This window comes from Scyliorhinus canicula, chromosome 3 (genome assembly GCF_902713615.1).
Source record: "Scyliorhinus canicula chromosome 3, sScyCan1.1, whole genome shotgun sequence".
NCBI classification, from domain to species: Eukaryota; Metazoa; Chordata; class Chondrichthyes; order Carcharhiniformes; family Scyliorhinidae; genus Scyliorhinus; species Scyliorhinus canicula.
In genome coordinates this window covers 5,728,750-5,749,575 of record NC_052148.1, presented here as the reverse complement: position 1 = coordinate 5,749,575, position 20,826 = coordinate 5,728,750, and the positions used below count along the sequence as shown (strand labels likewise).

General features: G+C 45.1%; 1 protein-coding gene across 1 annotated transcript in view; it reads left to right on the top strand.

Moving 5' to 3' along the window:
* Window positions 1–202: 202 nt before the first annotated feature.
* The window catches only part of LOC119963790, a 1,053,439-nt gene continuing 1,032,815 nt past the window's right edge, over window positions 203–20,826 (top strand). The window contains exons 1-2 of the mRNA XM_038793076.1: window positions 203–298; window positions 1,029–1,161. Of these exons, the coding sequence (XP_038649004.1) occupies window positions 1,029–1,161 (133 nt within the window). The 5' untranslated portion in view covers window positions 203–298. The remainder of the gene's footprint in view (window positions 299–1,028; window positions 1,162–20,826) is intronic.

Sequence of the window (20,826 nt, the reverse complement as noted above, 5' to 3'; positions counted from 1 at the left end):
ATTAAAGGCACTATTAGAAATGCAAGTTGTTGGCGATCATTATCAGTATCTCAAATCTTTGCTCAGATGGCCTCCATTCCCTCATCATTTCTACTCTGTCAGATTCTGTTACCTTTCTGCTACATGTGTACATTTAAGGTCTCATTCTTCTCGCACAGCGGTTGTCCCAGCACCATCAAACCTACGCTTCTCGGACATCTCGAGGAACAGTTTCCGGGTGGACTGGGATCATGGATCGGAGGAGGCGGACCAGTACAGAATCAGCTGGGTTCCAGCTGCAGGAGGGGACAAAAAAGAGGTGATGAAATCCATACTTTCTGCTTCTGTGTAGCTCCAGCTGATTTTCAAATTTGCCTTGCAACATGCGAGTGTGAAGCAAAACCGCTGTCAGACAGATCTGTATATGTATGAAAATGTTCCTCCTTTCCAGGAACAATGTTTCATTGTATCCTTGTAATCCTTTCCACACTTGCTAATGAGTTGCATTCTCTGTTGGCCGTGGGGGCATGATCACACTGAAAACAGCAGGTATTTTCCATTCCCAACAGGGACACGCAGTCACGGGCAGGACTGGAAAATTTGGAGATTGGCCAAAACTCAATTGGGTGGGATGAGCTCTTGAAACCATAACCTGCAGAAACATCAGCACATTCTTTCTGAATGGCATTACTGTACTAGAAGGTGATCAGAAAACTGCTTTCCGCACGTACCCTATGCTCTTTTGTATTGAGATTTTGGGCTCAGTTGCCACTCAAAGAAGAGCATTTGTGTAATGAACAAAACCGTCCAAATTAGTTTATTCCTTCAATTTAATATTCTGCAGAAATACTCCACATGACCACGAGGGAATGCCACTGGGAAAGGTGGCTGCAGCCAAGGGTTGGTAAAGGATTTTAAGGTCCTTGCGGCCCACTGAGTGATATCAAATTCAAACATCCCCATTTAATTAAGGGAATCAGTTTGCAGAAAACAAATTGGTTTCATGCACTGAACGTATCTTGACCTTCACTTTCTGCCTATTCTTCCAGATGATTATAAATGGCAAAGAGACAAGCCAGGTTTTAGATAACCTGGATCCTGACACCTTATATGATGTTTCCCTTACTGCCATCTACCCAGACAAGAAGGAAAGTGATGACGTTTCAGCCTCCCAGCGTACATGTAAGTCTTTAGTATATAAAAATCTCCATTAGTCTTTTCTACCCCCTTACCAATTATCTTCAAATATTGAAAAGAGGACAAACTGACATGGAAAGCACATGCTGCATATTGTGATGTGCAGCAGACCACAATGTCCTTCAGGATGGGGTGTGGGATTAGTATGTTCCCCATGATTCTCTGCTTCTGCTGTAGCAAAGTGTATCTATTGGCTTCATTGGCTAGCCTGCTTGTGTCCAATATTCCTGGGCCATACAGCACCTCCAGCCAGATAAATCTATAAAACCACAGAATTCCGACAGTGTAGAAGGAGGCTATTTGGCCTTGTGTGTCTGCACCAACCCTCTGAAACAGCAATCGATCTAGGCCCACTCCCCTGCCCAATCCCTGAAACCCCCCCTAACCGCACGATCTGGGACTATTTAGCATGACCACTCCCCCTAATGTTCACATCTTTGGACCATGGAAGGAAATCAGAGCACCTAGAGGAAACCCACAAAGACACGGAGAGAACGTACAAGCGCCACACAGACAACCTACCGAGGCAGGAATTGAACCCAGTTCTCTGGCGCTGTGAGGCAGCAGTGATAACCCAACCCCTGATTAATTTATGCCTCCTTCAACTTGCCTCCTCTTTAATTTATGGACCTGCTTCCCCAACCCCTTATCTATTCCTCATAGAAAAATGATTGGCCTCACCCCATTTCCCCATTACCTGGGCGTAACTTGTCTATACAAAGGGAAATAACAATCATATTTGTATTTATCTAACATATTTTAACAGACTCAAGTAACTTTACCCGATGACATCAGCAGATTGCTATCCATTTCAGTTAAACTAGTGATGTTTGTTTTTAGAGAATTTGAAACAATGTTGCCCCATCCCGTTTTGCTGAAGGTGAAAGGGGTGGCATTTGGCTCAGTGGCTAGCACTGGGACTGCGGCACTGAGAAGACAGAGGGTGGTGATGGATGGCAAATTTTCAGACTGGAGACCAGTTACCAGCGGTGGAACACAGGGTTCTGTGCTGGGTCCTCTGCTATTTGTGATTTTTATCAATGACATTGATGCGATGCAGAGCTGGGCCGAGAAATGGCAGATGGAGTTTAACCCTGATAAGTGCGAGGTGATTCATTTTGGTGGAAAAAATTTGAATGCGGATTACAGGGTCAACGGCAGGGTTCTGAGGAATGTGGAGGAACAGAGAGATCTTGTGGTTCATGTCCACAGATTTCTGAAGGTTTCCACCCAAGTGGATAGAGCCGTGAAGAAGGCTTATAGTGTGTTAGCGTTTATTAACAGGAGGCTTGAGTTTAAGAGCCGTGGGGTTCGGCTGCAACTATTCCTCACCCTGCTGAGACCACATTTGGAGCATTGTGTGCAGTTCTGGTCACTTCATTACAGGAAGGATGTGGAAGCATTGGAAAGGGTGCAAAGGAGATTTACCAGGATGCTGCCTGGTCTGCAGGATCGGTCTTATGATTAAATGTTGAGGGAGTTAGGTCTTTTCTCTTTGGAGCAGAGGAGAATGAGAGGCAACATAATAGAGGTTGAGAAAATGATGAGGGGGTTAGATACAGTGGACGTTCAGAGACTATTACCTTGGGTGGATGTAGCTGTTACAAGGGGGCATAACGATAAGATTCAGGGTGGGAGATATAGGAGGGATGTCCGAGGTAGGTTCTTTACTCAGAGAGTGGTTAGGGTGTGGAATGGACTGCCTGCTGTGATAGTGGAGTCGGACACTTCAGGAACTTTCAATTAGTTGTTGGACAGGAACATGGAGCACACCAGAATCACATGGAGTGGGATAACTTAATCTTGCGTTCAGACAATCCTCGGCACAACATTGAGGGCCTTCCACCCTGTGACAGACATTCCCACTTTTTTAAATCACCTCCCATTGGTTAAAACCTGTTGTCTTTTTTTCTCCTCTTCAGGTGTTGCCAGACCAGCTGGGCATTTTCAGCATTTTTTGTTTTTACATCACTTTTACCTTGTCTTTTGTGGGGGAAAAATGTTTTGTTGAATTTTCATACCGTGCAACAGCAGCAATAAACCCTGTCAACCTTTCCCAAAGTTCAGTGGGACCCTCAACCTGGGATGATCGCACAGGCTGATTATGGGTGGGGATTTCAACATGGTTATTGATCAAGGCGTGGACCAGTCATGTTCGAGAACGGGCAAGGTGCCAGCAATGGCAAAGGAGCTGAAAGGGTTCATGGAGCAGATGGGAGGGGGGTGGGTGGATCTGTGGAAATTTTGGCAGCCGAGATCCAGGGAATTTTCTGTCTTCTCCCACGTTCAGAAGGTGTATTCCCGATTAGATTTCGTTGTTGTGGGCAGGGCCCTGTTGGTGAGGGTGGTGGATACGGGCTATTCGGCAATTATGATCTTGGGCCATGCTCCACACTGGGTGGACCTGCAGGTCAGTTTGTATAAGAAGCAGCGTCCACACTGGAGATTGGATGTGGGGCTGTTGGCAGACGAAGTGGTCTGCGAGAGATTGACGAAGTGGATGCTGAACTACCTGCAGGTGAACGATACGGGGGAGATCTCAGCAGCGATGGTCTAGGAAGCACTGAAGGCGGTGGTGAGAGGTCAGCTGATCTCGATCCAAACTCACAGGGCAGCACGGTAGCATGGTGGTTAGCAAAATTGCTTCACAGCTTCAGGGTTCCAGGTTCGATTCCCGGCTGGGTCACTGTCTGTGCGGAGTCTGTACGTTCTCCCCGTGTCGGCGTGGGTTTCCTCCTGGTGCTCCGGTTTCTTCCCACAGTCCAAAGATGTGCGGGTTAGGTGGATTGGCCAGGCTAAATTGTCCTTAGTGTCCTAAAAAATAAGTTTAACGGGGGGTTGTTGGGTTACGGATATGGGGTGGATACAGGGGTTTGAGTAGGGTGATAATTGCTCGGCACAACATTGAGGGCCGAAGGCCCTGTTCTGTGCTGTACTGTTCTATGTCTATGTCACAGGGACAGGACGGATAGGGCAGAAGCGCCCGACTGGTAAGAGAGAGCCTACGAGTGGATAGGAAGTATGTGAAGGCTCCAGAGCCAGGGCTGTTGAGGGAACGCCGGAGGCTGCAGGTAGAATTTAGTTTGTTAACTACAGGAAAGGCAGTGGAGGAACTCAGGAAACTGAAGGGAACGATGTAGGGATCCTCTCGCAAGGAGCGATCACAGTATGGTGGAATTCAAAATACAGATGGAGGGTGAAAAGGTAAAATCAAACAGTAGCGTTTTGTGCTCAAACAAAGCAGATTACAATGGGATGAGAGAAGAGCTAGCTAAGGTAGACAGGGAGCAAAGACTTTGTGGTGGAGGGGCTGGTTTAGCTCACTCGGCTAAATCGGTGGCTTTTAAAGCAGACCAAGCAGGCCAGCAGCACGGTTCGATTCCTGTACCAGCCTCCCCGGACAGGTGCCGGAATGTGGCGACGAGGGGCTTTTCACAGTAACTTCATTGAAGCCTATTCGTGACAATAAGCGATTTTCATTTCATTTTCAACAGCTGAGGAACAGTGGAGAACATTCCAAGCGATTTTTCACAGTTTATACCAACAAAAAGGAAGGACAGTAGAAAGAGGGAAAATCGACCATGGATATCTTAGGAAATAAGGAAGAGTATCAAATTGAAGGAAAAAGCATCCAAAGTGGCAACGATTAGTGGGAGACTCGAGAATTGAGAAATCTTTAAGGATAGAGGATTGGTTAATTAATAGAAAGCATAGAGTGGGGATTAATGGGTGCTTCTCTGGTTGGCAATCAGTAGCTAGTGGTTTCAGGGATCAGTGCTGGGCCCGCAATTGTTCACAATTTGCTTCAATGATTTGGAGTTGGGGACGAAGGGCAACATGTCCAAGTTTGCAGACAACACTAAGATGAGTGGTACAGCAAAAAGTGCAGGGTATACTGGAAGTCTGCAGAGGGATTTGGATGGGTTAATTGAATGGACTAGGTTCTGGCAGATGGAATACAATGTTGACAAATGTGAGGTTATCCACTTTGGTAGGAATCAGAGCAAACAGGATTATTAATTAAATTATAAAATATTAAAACATGCTGGTGGGGCAGACTCGAGGGGCCATGGGGCCTACTCCTGCTCCTAGTTCTTATGTACTTATGTGCCTGTCAGGCAGGGAGGAAGTGGTCAAGCGGCGAATCGTGGTTTACTAAAGTATTTGGATCACTTGTCAAGAGGAAGAAAGAGGCTTATGGAAAGATGAGACGTGAAGGTTCAGTTAGGGCGCTCGAGAGTTACAAGTTAGCTAGGAAGGATCTAAAGAGACAGCTACGAAGAGCAAGGAGGGGTCATGAGAAATCTTTGGCAGGTAGGATCAAGGATGACCCTAAAGCTTTCTATAGGTATGTCAGGAATAAAAGAATGACTAGGGTAAGAGGTGGGCATGTCAAGGGATGTTGTGCGTGGAGTCCGAGGAGATAGGAGAGGTGCTGAATGAATATTTTTCATCAGTATTCACACAGGAAAAAGACGATGTTGTTGAGGAGAATAATGAGGTACAGGCTACTAGACTTAAAGGGCTTGAGGTTCATAAGGAGGATGTGGTAGCAATTCTGGAAAGTGTGAAAATAGATAAGTCCCCTCGGCTTGATGGGATTTATCCTAGGATTCTCTGTGAATTAAGGAAGAGATTGCTGAACCTTTGGCTTTGATCTTTATGTTATCTTTGCCTACAGGAATAGTGCCAGTAGGTTGGAGGACAGCAAATGTTGTCCCCTTGCTCAAGAAGGGGAGTAGAGATAACCCTGGTAACTATAGACCAGTGAGCATTACTTCTGTTCTGGGCAATGTCTTGGAAAGGTTCATAAGAGATAGAATTTATCATCATCTGGAAAGGAATAATTTGATTAGCAATAGTCAACACGGTTTTGTGAAGGGTAGGTCGTGCCTCACAAACAGGTGGTCGAGCGGAAAGCAGTTGATTGGTGCACATGGATTTCAGTAAAGCGTTTGATCAGGTTCCCCACGGTCGGCTGTCGCAGAAAATACAGAGGCATGGGATTCAGGGTGATTCAGCAGTTTGGATCAGAAATTGGCTTGCTGGAAGAAGACAAAGTTTTTTTTTTATAAATGTTTTTATTCAGTTTTCGTATTTTATATTGAACAAATTACAAATTGTTAGGAGAGAGAAAAAAAAACAAACAAACAAAAACAAACACGCAAAAATTAACATACATATTTACAGGTAAGCATCTTCGTAGTAGTAACTGCGCCCCCACCCCCCCCCCCCCCTCAACATGTTTATTTAGCTTGGTTTTGGGCCTTAGCTAGCCATCGAACCCCCGTAACGAACCTGTAGCCCCCCCCCCCCCTCCCGCTACCTTCCCCCGACTATTCTTCCTCTTGTACCTTGGCCACAAATAGGTCCCGGAACGGAAGAAGACAAAGTTGATAGGAAATGTTCAGCCGGAGTTCAGTTACTAGTGGGGATGGGTAATAAAAGCTGTCCTAGCCAGCAACACCCACATCCCAGGAATTCATTTAGACACTAACTGGGAGAGGTCAGTGTGTTTGAGAGAGCTGGCCCACAGTGTGAGAACAATATCGCATTTCGCAATGATATCAACACATCTGTACTGCTGAGATCAGCACAGAGTAACCCCCAGGATAGAAATCATTAACAAACTAACACAACTAGATCAGTCTCAGAAGCTGTTTCCTCTCTTTGACACAGAAAATCTACTGCCTGGACTGTCCCTTTAAATTTACACATGAAACTTTCAGCTCAAAATTTAACTCACAGATTTTGTTTTTACATAAGAACATAAGAACTAGGAGCAGGAGTAGGCCAATTGGCCCTCGAGCCTGCTCCACCATTCAATGACATCATGATGTGGAGATGCCGGCGTTGGACTGGGGTGAGCACAGTAAGAAGTCTTACAACTCATGCGACTCAACCAATGTAGTCTACCTCTTACGCTGCAGGAAAGGATGTCCCGAAGCGTAGTACATTGGCGAGACCATGCAGACGCTGCGACAACGAATGAACGGGCATCGTGCGACAATCACCAGGCTGGAATGTTCCCTTCCAGTCGGGGAACACTTCAGCAGTCAAGGGCATTCAGCTCTGATCTCCGGGTAAGCGTTCTCCAAGGCGGTCTTCAGGACACGCGACAACGCAGAATTGCCGAGTAAAAACTTATAGTTAAGTTCCGCACGCATGAGTGCGGCCTCAACCGGGATCTTGGATTCATGTCGCATTACATCCAGCCCCCACCATCAGGCCTGGACTTGCAAAATCCTACCAACTGTTCAGGCTTGAGAAAATTTACACCTCTTTGACCTGTGATTATCCCTCTCCCTGGATCTGTAATGATTTGATTACCTGCAAATGCCTGCATTCCAAGCATTGTCCAGCATCTCTGACTTTGTCTATATAAATGTTTCTGGAACATACCTCGCCATTCACCTGAGGAAGGAGCTGCGCTCCGAAAGCTCGTGTTTGAATCAAACCTGTTGGACTTTAACCTGGTGTTGTAAGACTTCTTACAATGAGATCATGGCTGATCTTTTGTGGACTCAGCTCCACTTGCTATCCCGAACACCATAACCCTTAATCCCTTTATTCTTCAAAAAGTATCTAACTTTACCTTAAAAACATTTAATGAAGGAGCTTCAACTGCTTCACTGGGCAAGGAATTCCAGAGATTCACAACCCTTTGGGTGAAGAATTCCTCCTAAACTCAGTCCTAAATCTACTTCCCCTTATTTTGAGGCTATGCCCCCTAGTTCTGCTTTCACCCGCCAGTGGAAACAACCTGCCCGCATCAATCTAATCTATTCCCTTCATAATTTTATATGTTTCTGTAAGATCCCCCCCTCACCCTTCTAAATTCCAACGAGTACGGTCCCAGTCTACTCAACCTCTCCTCATAATCCAATCCCTTCAGCTCTGGGATTAACCTGGTGAATCTCCTCGGCACACTCTCCAGCGCCAGTACGTCCTTTCTCAGGTAAGGAGACCAAAACTGAACACAATACTCCAGGTGTGGCCTCACAAACACCTTACCCAATTGCAGCATAACCTCCCTAGTCTTAAACTCTGTCCCTCTAGAAATAAAGGACAAAATTCCATTTGCCTTCTTAATCACCTGTTGCACCTGTAAACCAACTTTCTGTGACTCATGCACTAGCACACCCAGGTCTCTCTGCACAGCAGCATGCTTTAATATTTTATCATTTAAATAATAATCCCTTTTGCTGTTATTTCTACCAAAATGGATAACCTCACATTTGTCAACATTGTATTCCATCTGCCAGACCCTAACCCATTCACTTAACCTATCCAAATCCCTCTACAGACTTCCGGTATCATTCTGCACTTTTTGCTTTACCACTCATCTTAGTATCATCTGCAAACTTGGACACATTGCCCTTGGTCCCCAACTCCAAATCATCTGTGTAAATTGTGAACAATTGTGAGCCCAACACTGATCCCTGAGGCACACCACTAGCTACTGGTTGCCAACCAGAGAAACACCCATTAATCCCCACTCTATGCTTTCTATTAATTAACCAATCCTCTATCCATGCTACTACTTTACCCTTAATGCCATGCATCTTTATCTTCTGCAGCAACCTTTTATGAGGCACCTTGTCAAAAGCTTTCTGGAAATCCAGATATACCACATCCATTGGCTCCCCGTTATCTACTGCACTGGTAATGTCCTCAAAAAATTCCACTAAATTAGTTAGGCACGACCTGCCCTTTATGAACCCATGCTGCGTCTGCCCAATGGGACAATTTCTATGCAGATGCCTTAACCGAAGTTAAGCTCACTGGCCTATAATTACCTGCTCTCTGCCTACCTCCTTTTTTAAACAGTGGTGTCACGTTTGTTAATTTCCAATCCACCGGGACCATCCCAGAGTCTAGTGAATTTTGGTAAATCATCACTAGTGCATTTGCTATTTCCCTAGCCATCTATTTTAGCACTCTGGGATGCATTCCATCAGGGCCAGGAGACTTGTCTACCTTTAGCCCCATTAGCTTGCCCATCACTCCCTCTTAGTGATAACAATCCTCTTAAGGTCCCCACCTGACATAGTTCTATCAGTCACCTACCACACAGGTAACAAAACATGGTAACTGTCAATTGGCTTTAACAGAACTAGTTAGATTAGGTTAGACAAAAAGAGAAGAAAAAGAGAAAACTAGAAATTTGACCGTGGAAGTCTTTGCAGCAAATGGATCCTCGACGACTAACTGTGGGTCTCATTGGACCTCTAGGGCAGCTTGAAACAACCGGTAATTTAAATTACGACTGGACAAGATTTGAACAGATATTCAAAATATTTATTGCAGCTAATGGTTTCCGCATTGTCTCTAATGCAATGAAAACAGCACGACTATTCTCAATAGGAGGGCATGAAGCTAGAGAAGTCTATAATTGCTTTAATTACTTACAATGTGAAGACAGCAAAAAATTAGAAGTAATACTCAAAACATTTGATGAATACTGTAAGAGTCAGTCTGGTGAGATGCTGGAAAGATTTAAGTCTTGTCATTAGTGCCAGAGAAACGGAGAGCCCATCACTGATTTTATTACAAATCTCAAGTTAATACCACAAGGCTGTGATTACGCTGATTTCAGAGAAACCATGATAATGGATCAATTAATTTCTGGACGATCTGACAAAAATTTGAAGGAAGAACTTTCACAAGATATGTATCTAGCTCTAGAAACTTCTATACAAAATGCCTTGCTTATGAACAAAACCAAAATCAATACTGTGAGTCTATACAAACACAGAATCAGTATCTAGAAAACAAAATTGGTAAAAACAGCACGAACACTCACCACCTCATCTATAGATGTCCGAATAGTTCCAGAGATGTAGAGGAAAGGATTGCAAAGATGATTCTTGACAGGAGCGAGAGTAACAGGGTAGTTGTTATGGGGGACTTTAACTTTCCAAATATTGACTGGAAATACTATAGTTCGAGTACTATAGATGGGTCAGTTTTTGTGCAGTGTGTGCAGGAGGGTTTTCTGACACAGTATGTAGGCAGGCCAACAAGGGGCGAGGCCACATTGGATTTGGTACTGGGTAATGAACCCGGCCAGGTGTTAGATTTAGATGTAGGTGAGCACTTTGGTGATAGTGATCACAACTCGGTTATGTTTACTTTAGCAATGGACAGGGATAGGTATATACTGCAAGGCAAGAATTATAGCTGGGGGAAAGGCAATTATGATGCTATTCGGCAAGATTTAGGATGTATAGGATGGGGAAGGAGACGGCAGGGGATGGGTACAATCGAAATGTGGTGCTTTTTCAAGGAACAGCTACTGCGTGTCCTTGATAAGTATGTACCTGTCAGGCAGGGAGGAAGTTGTCGAGCAAGGGAACCGTGGTTTACTAAGGAAGTTGAAGCACTTGTCAAGAGGAAGAAGAAGACTTATGTTAGGATGAGACATGAAGGCTCAGTTAGGGCACTTGAGAGTTACAAGTTAGCCAGGAAGGACCTAAAGGGAGAGTTAAGAAGAGCGAGGAGAGGACACGAAAAGTCGTTGGCGGATAGGATCAAGGAAAACCCTAAGGCTTTCTACAGGTATATCAGGAACAAAAGAATGACTAGAGTAAGATTAGGGCCAATCAAGGATAGTAGTGGAAAGTTGTGTGTGGAATCAGAGGAGATAGGGGAAGCATTAAATGGATATTTTTCGTCAGTGTTTACACTGGAGAAAGACAATGTTGTCGAGGAGAACACTCAGGTTCAGTCGACCAGGCTAGATGGAATTGAGGTTCAAAAGGAGGAGGTGTTAGCAATTTTAGAAAATGTCAAAATAGATAAGTCCCCTGGGCCAGATGGGATTTATCCTAGGATTCTCTGGGAAGCCAGGGAGGAGATTGCAGAGCCTTTGTCCTTGATCTTTATGTCGTCTTTGTCGACAGGAATAGTGCCGGAAGACTGGAGGATAGCAAATGTTGTCCCCTTGTTCAAGAAGGGGAGTAGAGACAACCCTCGTAATTATAGACCTGTGAGCCTTACTTCGGTTGTGGGTAAAATGTTGGAAATGGTTATAGGAGATAGGGTTTATAATCATCTTGAAAAGAACAAGTTGATTAGCGATACTCAACACGGTTTTGTGAAGGGTAGGTCATGCCTCACAAACCTTATTGAGTTTTTTGAGAAGGTGACCAAACAGGTGGATGAGGGTAAAGCTGTTGATGTGGTGTATATGGATTTCAGTAAGGCGTTTGATAAGGTTCCCCACGGTAGGCTATTGCAGAAAATAAGGAAGTATGGAATTGAAGGTGATTTAGCGGTTTGGATCAGTAATTGGCTAGCTGAAAGAAGACAGAGGGTGGTGGTTGATGGCAAATGTTCATCCTGGAGTTCAGTTACTAGTGGTGTACTGCAAGGATCTGTTTTGGGACCACTGCTGTTTGTCATTTTTATAAATGACCTGGAGGAGGGTGTAGAAGGATGGGTTAGTAAATTTGCAGATGACACGAAGGTCGGTGGAGTTGTGGATAGTGCTGAAGGATGTTATAGGATACAGAGGGACATAGATAAGCTGCAGAGCTGGGCTGAGAGGTGGCAGATGGAGTTTAATGCGGAAAAGTGTGAGGTAGTTCACTTTGGAAGGAGGAACAGGAATGCAGAGTACTGGGCTAATGGCAAGATTCTTGGTAGTGTAGATGAACAGAGAGATCTCGGCATCCAGGTACATAAATCCCTGAAAGTTGCCACCCAGGTTAATAGGGCTGTTAAGAAGGCATATGGTGTGCTAGCCTTTATAAGCAGGGGGATTGAGTTTCGGAACCACAAGGTCATGCTACAGCTGTACACAACTCTGGTGCGGCCGCACCTGGAGTACTGCGTGCAGTTCTGGTCACCACATTATAGGAAGGATGTGGGAGCTTTGGAAAGGGTTCAGAGGAGATTTACTAGGATGTTGCCTGGTATGGAGGGAAGGTCTTACGAGGAAAGGCTCAGGGAATTGAGGTTGTTTTCGTTAGAGAGGAGAAGGCTGAGAGGTGACTTAATAGAGACATATAAGATAGTCAGAAGGTTAGATAGGGTGGACAGTGAGAGTCTTTATCCTCGGATGGTGATGACCAACACGAGCGGACATAGCTTTAAATTGAGGGGTGATAGATATAGGACAGATGTCAGAGGCAGTTTCTTTACTCAGAGAGTAGTAGGGGTGTGGAACGCCCTGCCTGCAACAGTAGTAGACTCGCCAACTTTAAGGGCATTTAAGTGGTCACTGGATAGACATATGGATGAAAATGGAATAGTGTAGGTCAGATCGGCTTCAGATGGTTTCACAGGTCGGCGCAACATCGAGGGCCGAAAGGCCCGTACTGCGCTGTAGTGTTCTATGTTCTATGTTCTAAGGCAGAGGCAGGATCTCACTCGATGCAACAGCACTTGATTGGCAGCCACCTTGAGCGAGAGTGTTCCAGCCAGTACGCACATGCGCACTACCCTAAAAGATGCAAACCGGCGAAACAGTGTTCTGCACATGCGCAGTTGCGAAAAGAGCGCACAGTAAAGGAAACTCGGATTGCTCATGCGCAATCGATTCCTACACATGACGTCACGAGTGTCATGACGTCAGAGGACCCGGACCACATCCATTTAAATGGGAAATTCATGGAAATGAACAAAAATAAATTTCAAGCTGCAAAACCCAATTTGCTTACTTCAAAAGACAGAACAATGCCCAAACTATCACCAGCAGTTAAAAATAACTTTCGCAACTACCTGGAACAACAGTCTGCACCACCCAAAGTGAAGTGCAGAATTACAAATCCAAAACCCAAGAAGATGATTTGTTCATTGAACATGAAGAGAATGATAACAACTCCAAAACAAAAAGAGATGATTTGTCTATCGAACAATACGCACAATACAGTAGTCCCCCTTTATAACGCGGGTGTTGGGGTCCAAGACAGCCACCTGCGTTGCATCCGAGCCGCGGATATCCACGATGGGGGTTTTAAATTTATTTAAAAATCAATGCATGCGCTTCCCATTGTGAGTCTACGGGGGACAGCTCACACAGCCTTGCCTTTGAAACTGACATGCAGCGCAGGGTGCAAGCGCGTGCGGCAGATGGGGTGCAGACAGCAAGACCTTGTAAGTTCCTGGTAAGTTTCTGTGGGTTGTTTTAATTAGATCCACGATTTATCATTTATTTTGAGGTTATTTAAAATTTATTTAAAAATCTATGCATGCGCTTCCCATTGTGAGTCTACGGGGGGCGGGGGGAGAGGTCAGACCCCCGTAGACTCACAATGGGAAGCGCATGCACAGATTTTAAAATAAATTAAAAACCCCCATTGTGGATCTAATTAAAACAACCCACAGAAACTTACCAGGAACTTACAAGGTCTTGCTGTCTGCACCCCATGTGCCGCACGCGCTTGCACCCTGCGCTGCATGTCAGTTTCAAAGGCAAGGCTGTGTGAGCTGCTCCTCTCTCACTGAATCTCAGTGAGAGAGGAGCAGCCGGCAGTGTCAATTTCAGCCGGCAGAGTCAATTTCAGCGGCCGGCTCACTTTAATCCAGAGAGGGAAGCTGACAGTTGGGGTCCATAAACCACCCTGCCGTATATCGCGAACCGCGGTATTGCGGAGTGCGGTATAACGGGGGACTACAGTACTACTTAGACATGGCTGAGTTATTCAGATCTGCTGATCATTACATCAGTAACACGGTTGCAAAGCTCAACATAACTCTACTCATGGTAGATGATTCCAATACCATGATACCATGGCAGATCGTTGATCCATTGGATGACAGCAATCTGTCAAATACCCAAGAAGATGACGCCACACAGAGCACAGAACGACTCCATTGAGAGAGCACAGACCAACTCTACAGTGAGAACACTGCATGAATCCACAGAGAGAGTGATGACAGATTCCACAGAGAGAGCAATGAAAGACTCCACAAAGAGAGCGATGACAGACTCCACAGAAAGAGCGATGAAAGACTCCACAGAGAAAGTGATGAAAGACTCCACAGAGAGAGCGATGAAAGACCATAAAGAGAGAGCGACACAAGCCTCCACAAAGAGCGAGGCAAGCCTCTACAGACAGCTCTGTGGCAGACTCAAAAATGGAAGCAAGCAAACACTCCATAGTGAATGCCATGCATGAACAAGTCTATGAAGGTCTATCCACCTTATCTGCGCAGCAGACTATGAAATTCTACCAAGCTCACGTGAACAACAAAAAGACTATGGCAGTCTACCCAGCTTATTTGAGCCACCAGAACCCAGCTCATTTAACCAACAAGAAGACGGTCTACCCAGCTTATTTGAGCCACCAGAAGAAGACTATGAAAGTCTCCCCAGCTTATTTAGCCAACAAGAAGACACTGAATGTCTACCCACTGTATGTGAAACAAGTGACAAAGAAATCACAATTTCCATACAGGATGTGCAGGATCACAGTGAGACTGACCTTCTGCACCGTATGTTCCATGTAAGATCTCAGCTTGTCTGCACAGAAGCACTCAACAATCAGAGGAGGGCTACCCAAGAGTCCAGAGAGACCACATCAATAGAAATCTTGAAGATTTTGACTCCAGAAGAGGAGCACCAACACCCACAAAAGAATGGTATTGTGAAGATTTTGACTCCAGAAGGGGTGCAACAAGAAACAAAAGGTGATTCAAATGAAGCAGAAATAACACCAGAAGAGGAGCACAAAGAGATCACAGATGATTCAAGTGAACCAGAAATGACTCTAGAAGAGGAGCACCAAGGAAGCAAAGAAGAAGAATCAAATCAACCACAAATGACTGATGTCACCAACATCAATGCAACATCAGATCATTCTTACAATTCTCAAGAAGAAACGCTCAATGTAACAGATACCACAACGGACACTGACACCAATAACTGTGAAAATGACTAGGGGCTGGTTTAGCTCACTCAGCTAAATCGCTGGATTTTAAAGCAGACCAAGCAGACCAGCAGCACGGTTTGATTCCCGTACCAGCCTCACCGGACAGGCGCCGGAATGTGGCGACGAGGGGCTTTTCACAGTAACTTAATTGAACCCTGCTCGTGACAATAAGCGATTTCCATTTCATTTTCATTTTCATCCACACGGAACACTCATTGAGCACAACAGGAACAACGAACACCGCAAGACACACAGCAGAAACAAGAACAAGAACAGCAACAACAAAAAAGACAAGTAGAGCAACAAGAACAACAAAGGCAACAAGAAACATAACAGAAACAACAAGCACGACAAGAAAAACAACAAAAACTGCAACGAATACAACAAAAACAGAAACTACAATCAAGACAAGAAAAACAAGCACAACAGTGAAAACAACAAGAACAGAAACAACAAGCACGACAAAAACAACAACAAGAATGACAACAAGAACAACAACGAAAACAACAAACACAGAAATGACAGAAACAACAACAATGAAACAACGACCTGTACAACATGGTACAACTCTGCACATGAAGGACAATGCCACAGCACACTGCAAAACATGACAAGACTACAAACCTGCCAAGACATGACAAAGAATCTCACTAATTCACATCGGCTTCAGAACGGGCAAGCACACCAGTTTTCAAGGCAGATGACACACAAGATCAATACTGCAGCACAGGAAAAATTCCAGGTTAGACGACAAAGATGACATACAGAATCAATACCACAAGCACAGAAAAAGGTCCAGGTCAGACAATGATGTAACACAGAATCGCTACCACAAGTATAGAAAAAAAAGAAAGTCTAAATCAGACAACAAAGTGATTTGACCATTTGAACACCACATGATGACTTGATGGTCACTTAAACACATGAACACCGATGACGTTCACAAAGAAATAATGAAGTCAACATCACCACTTCAACAAAAGAAGACAAAAGCAATTCAACCGAACAAATTCATAAAGTTTGGACTCACAAATTTTTTTATTAAGATGGATTCATAAATATTAATTGGCTTTGTATAACAATCAAGATCATCACAACTTGTGCATAACATAATTTGTCTACATATTTCACGCAAGCAAAAAAAACCTTAGAGATTAAATGTATTCACATTTGATGGACTAACTCATTGATTTTATGTAATGCATTTGCAAACTGCATCCATTGTGTTTGTTCAATTTTCTTCACAAAATACAGAAAATATGTAACACGAAAAAAGGGGGATGTAGTGATCTCTATATGTGCATGTACACAAGGGGTTAATGTGTAATCAGTAGCGCCACATGATCACTGGAGCACAGGACCGATAGGGGTATAAAAGGCAGCCACATTGGGTCTTTCTCTCCCTCTTGGGTGCACTGGGACCAGGGCAATGGCAGAATAGTTCAGATGGCGAGTGGAGTTAGTATAGTTACCATAGTTAGATCTTGTTAACCTTACCATTAGTATCAAAGTTAAAGTAAATAAATTATTGTTATAGTTACTCAATAAACCTTTTATTATTACTCGAGAGTTTGAGTTTTCTTTGAGATTCAGAACACCTCATCACTAACCAAGATTTGAACAGCACATGTTACCTGCCACACAGGTAGCAAAACAGCTACCCCCGATACTGACACATGGCACTGCCACTGGCACTGCCCATTGGCACTGTCCCTTGGCATTGTTCCCTGGCACTGCCCCTGGCACGACCCCTCTCACTGTCCCCTAAACTGTCCCCTGAAACATCCCTTAACACTGCCCCTTGGTATGGCCCCAGATGGGGGTAGTTCTGGGTACAGTGCCACAGAGCAATGCCAGGAGAACTGCCTGGGAATGTCCCTCACCCCTTGGGGACTGTACTTATCTGTGTTCCCCCAGCAGGTCCTCCTTCTCTTGTTCACGTGGTTCCAGATTCTTGTAAACCTCATTGATGTGTGTGGGGAAATCTCAAAGAGGAGGAACTTTACAATGGGGAAGATGTGTAAATGTAATTAAATATGGTCCCCGACCTTCCTGTGAAGGAACCGACTTACATCAATGGGGGGGAGGAGGGGGGGGGGGGGGTGGGGGGTGGGGGGGCAATCGCATTGCGAGGTATTGCCGTGAGTTTCTCTTTTCTGGCCTCTCGGGCAATTTGCACCCAGGTCGCTCTTCGCCGAGGTTCAAAATCCTGGTCTTCACCAGACAACTGCCTTCTTCAGATTGAGGAAGATTGGGGAAGATTGAGGGAGACTGGTGGAAGAGTGAGGGATATGAGGGAAGAGTGAGGGAGACTGGCGGAAGATTGAGGGAGACTGGTGGAAGCGTGAGGGATACGAGGGAAGAGTGAGGGAGATTGGTGGAAGATTGAGGGAGACTGGTGGAAGCGTGAGGGATATGAGGGAAGAGTGAGGGAGATTGGCGGAAGATTGAGGGAGACTGGTGGAAGCGTGAGGGAGATTAGCGGAAGAGTAAGGGATATGAGGGAAGAGTGACGGTACAAGGGAATACTGAAATGAAATAAAATGAAAATCGCTTATTGTCACAAGTAGGCTTCAATGAAGTTACTGTGAAAAGCCCCAAGTCGCCACATTCCGGCGCCTGTTCGGGGAGGCTGGTACGGGAATTGAACCGTGCTGCTGGCCTGCTTGGTCTGCTTTAAAAGCCAGCGATTTAGCCCAGTGAGCTAAACCAGCCCCTGACCAGGGATATGAGGGAAGAATGAGGGAGATGATTGGATTGGATTTAATAATAATCTTTAATGTCAAAAGTACGCTTCCATTAACACTGCAATGAAGTTACTATGAAAAGCCCCAAGTCACCATATTGTGACGTCTGTTCGGGTACATGGAGAGAGAATTCAGAATGTCCAAATTACCTCAGAGCTTCCAGGACTTGTAGGAGGGAACTGGAGCACCCGGAGGAAACCCACGCAGACACAAGGAGAACGTGCAGATTCCACACAGTGACCCAAGCTGGGAATCAAACCTGGGACTCTGGCGCTGTGAAGCAACAGTGCAAACCACTGTGCTAACGTGCCTGATTTGGTTATTATCATTGTAAATGGAGCTGGAGTCAAATTTTACCATGCAGTCGTGTGTGTACAGGGAGTATAGTATGGGGCTCTGTATGTAGCCTAGATGGCCTCTGATCAGGGAAGAATGATTGACACGGGGAAGAGTAAGGGAGTTGAAATGAATGAAAATCGTTTATTGTCACAAGTAAGCTTCAAATGAACTTCCTGTGAAAAGCTCCTAGTCGCCACATTCCGGTGCCTGTGCGGGGAGGCTAGTACGGGAATTGAACTGTGCTGCTGTGCCCCATACTGCCTTGGTCTGCTTTAAAAATCAGCTCTTTAGCCCGGTGCGTGAGTGAAGAATGAGGGAATCGGGGAAGATTGAGGAAGGTGAGGGAAGAATGAGGGAGATGGTCACGCGATGTCCGTTCATTAGTTGTTGCAGTGTCTGCATGGTCTCGCCAATCTCTGCAAGATGTTCCAGATCATTGACATGGAACCACGACATCACACAATCCTGCCATGGCAATCTCTGCAAGACGTGCCAGATCATCGACATGGATACCACCATTATACAGGAGAACACCACCCACCAGGTACGCGATACATACTCGTGCAACTTGGCCAACGTTGCCTATCTCATACGCTGCAGGAAAGGATGTCCCGAAGCGTGGTACATTGGTGAGACCATGCAGACGCTGCGACAACGAATGAACGGACTTCGCACAACAATCACCAGACAGGAATGTTCTCTTCCAGTTGGGGAACACTTCAGCAGTCAATGGCATTGACCTCTGATCTCCGGGTAAGCGTTCTCCAAGGCGGCCTTCAGGATGCGCGACAACGCAGAATCGTCGAGCAGAAACTTATAGCCAAGTTCCGCACACATGAGTGCGGCCTCAACCGGGACTTGGAATTCATGTGGCATTACATTCACCCCCACCACCTGACCTGGCCTTGCAAAATCCTACCAACTGTCCTGGTTTGACACAATTCACACCTCTTTAACCTGGGGTTACCCCATCTCCTGTATCTGTAAAGATTCAATTACCTGCTAATGCTCACATTCTAAGCAGTGTCTGGCATCTTTGAATTTGTTTATATATCTGTTTCTGGAACATACCTCTTCATTCACCTGAGGAGGTAGTATTGAGGAAGCAAGGGGGCTGCAGAATAATTTGCACAAGCTAGGAGAGTGGGCAATGAAGTGGCAGATGGAATAATACAAAGTGGAAAAGTGTGAGGTTATGCACTTTGGAAGGAGGAATGGAGACATAGACTATTTTCTAAATGGGGAACTGCTTCGGAAAGCAGAAGCACAAAGGGACTTTGGTGTCCTTGTTCACGATTCTCTTAAAGTGAACAAGCAGCTTCAGTCGGCAGTCAAGAAGGCAAATGCAATGTTAGCCTTCATGTCAAGAGGGCTAGAATACAAGACGAGGGATGTACTTCTGAGGCTGTATAAGGCTCTGGTCAGACCCCACTTGGAGTATTGTGAGCAGTTTTGTGCCCCGGATCTAAGGAAGGATGCGCTGGCCTTGGAAAGTGTCCAGAGGAGGTTCACAAGAATGATCCCTGGAATGAATGCCATGATGTGGAGATGCCGGCGTTGGACTGGGGTGAGCACAGTAAGAAGTCTTACAACACCAGGTTAAAGTCCAACAGGTTTGTTTCAAACACGAGCTTTCGGAGCACGGCTCCTTCACCTGAAGAAGGAGCCGTGCTCCGAAAGCTCGTGTTTGAAACAAACCTGTTGGACTTTAACCTGGTGTTGTAAGACTTCTTACCCTGGAATGAAGACCTTGTAGCATGAGGAATGGTTGAGGACTCTGGGTCTGTACTTGTTGGAGTTCAGAAGGATGAAGGGGGATCTTATTGAAATTTACAGGATACTGCAAGGCCTGGATAGAGTGGACGTGGAGAGGATGTTTCCATTTGTCGGAGAAACTAGAACCAGAGGACACAATCTCAGACTAAAGGGACGAAAACTGAGATGAGGAGGAATTTCTTCAGCCAGAGGGTGGCGAATCTGTGGAACTCTTTGCCGCAGAAGGCTGTGGAGGCCAAATCACTGAGTGTCTTTAAAACAGAGATTAATAGATTCTTGATTAATAAGGGGATCAGGGATTACGGGAGAAGGCAGGAGAATGGGGATGAGAAAATATCAGCTATGATTGAATGGCGTAGCAGACTCGATGAGCTGAGTGGCCTAAATCTGCTCCTGTGTCTTGTGGTCTTATGGTCCGATGTAGGGATGATGTTCCCAATGATGGGTGTTTCCAAAACCAGGGGTCACAATCTGAGAATTCAGGATAAACCATTTCGGACAGATAGAGGGAGATATTTCTTCACACAAAGAGTGGTGAGCCTGTAGAATTCATTATCACAGGAAGTAGTTGATGCTAAAACATTGAATATATTCAAGACGCAGCTGGATATAGCACTTGGGGAGAATGGGATCAAAGGCTATGGGGAGAAAGCAGGATTAGGCTATTGAGTTGGATGATCAGCCATGATCGTGATGAATGGCAGGAGCAGGCTCGAAGGGCCAAAAGGCCTCCTCCTGCTCCGATCTTCTATGTATCTATGTATGTAATATCAGGACATTTGGAAAGTCAAAATGCTACCCATCAGAGTCAGCTTGGTTATATGAAGGACAAATCATGTTTGACTAATTTGCTCGAGTTCTTCAAAGATGAAACAAGCAAAGTGGATAATGGGTATCCTGTAAATATT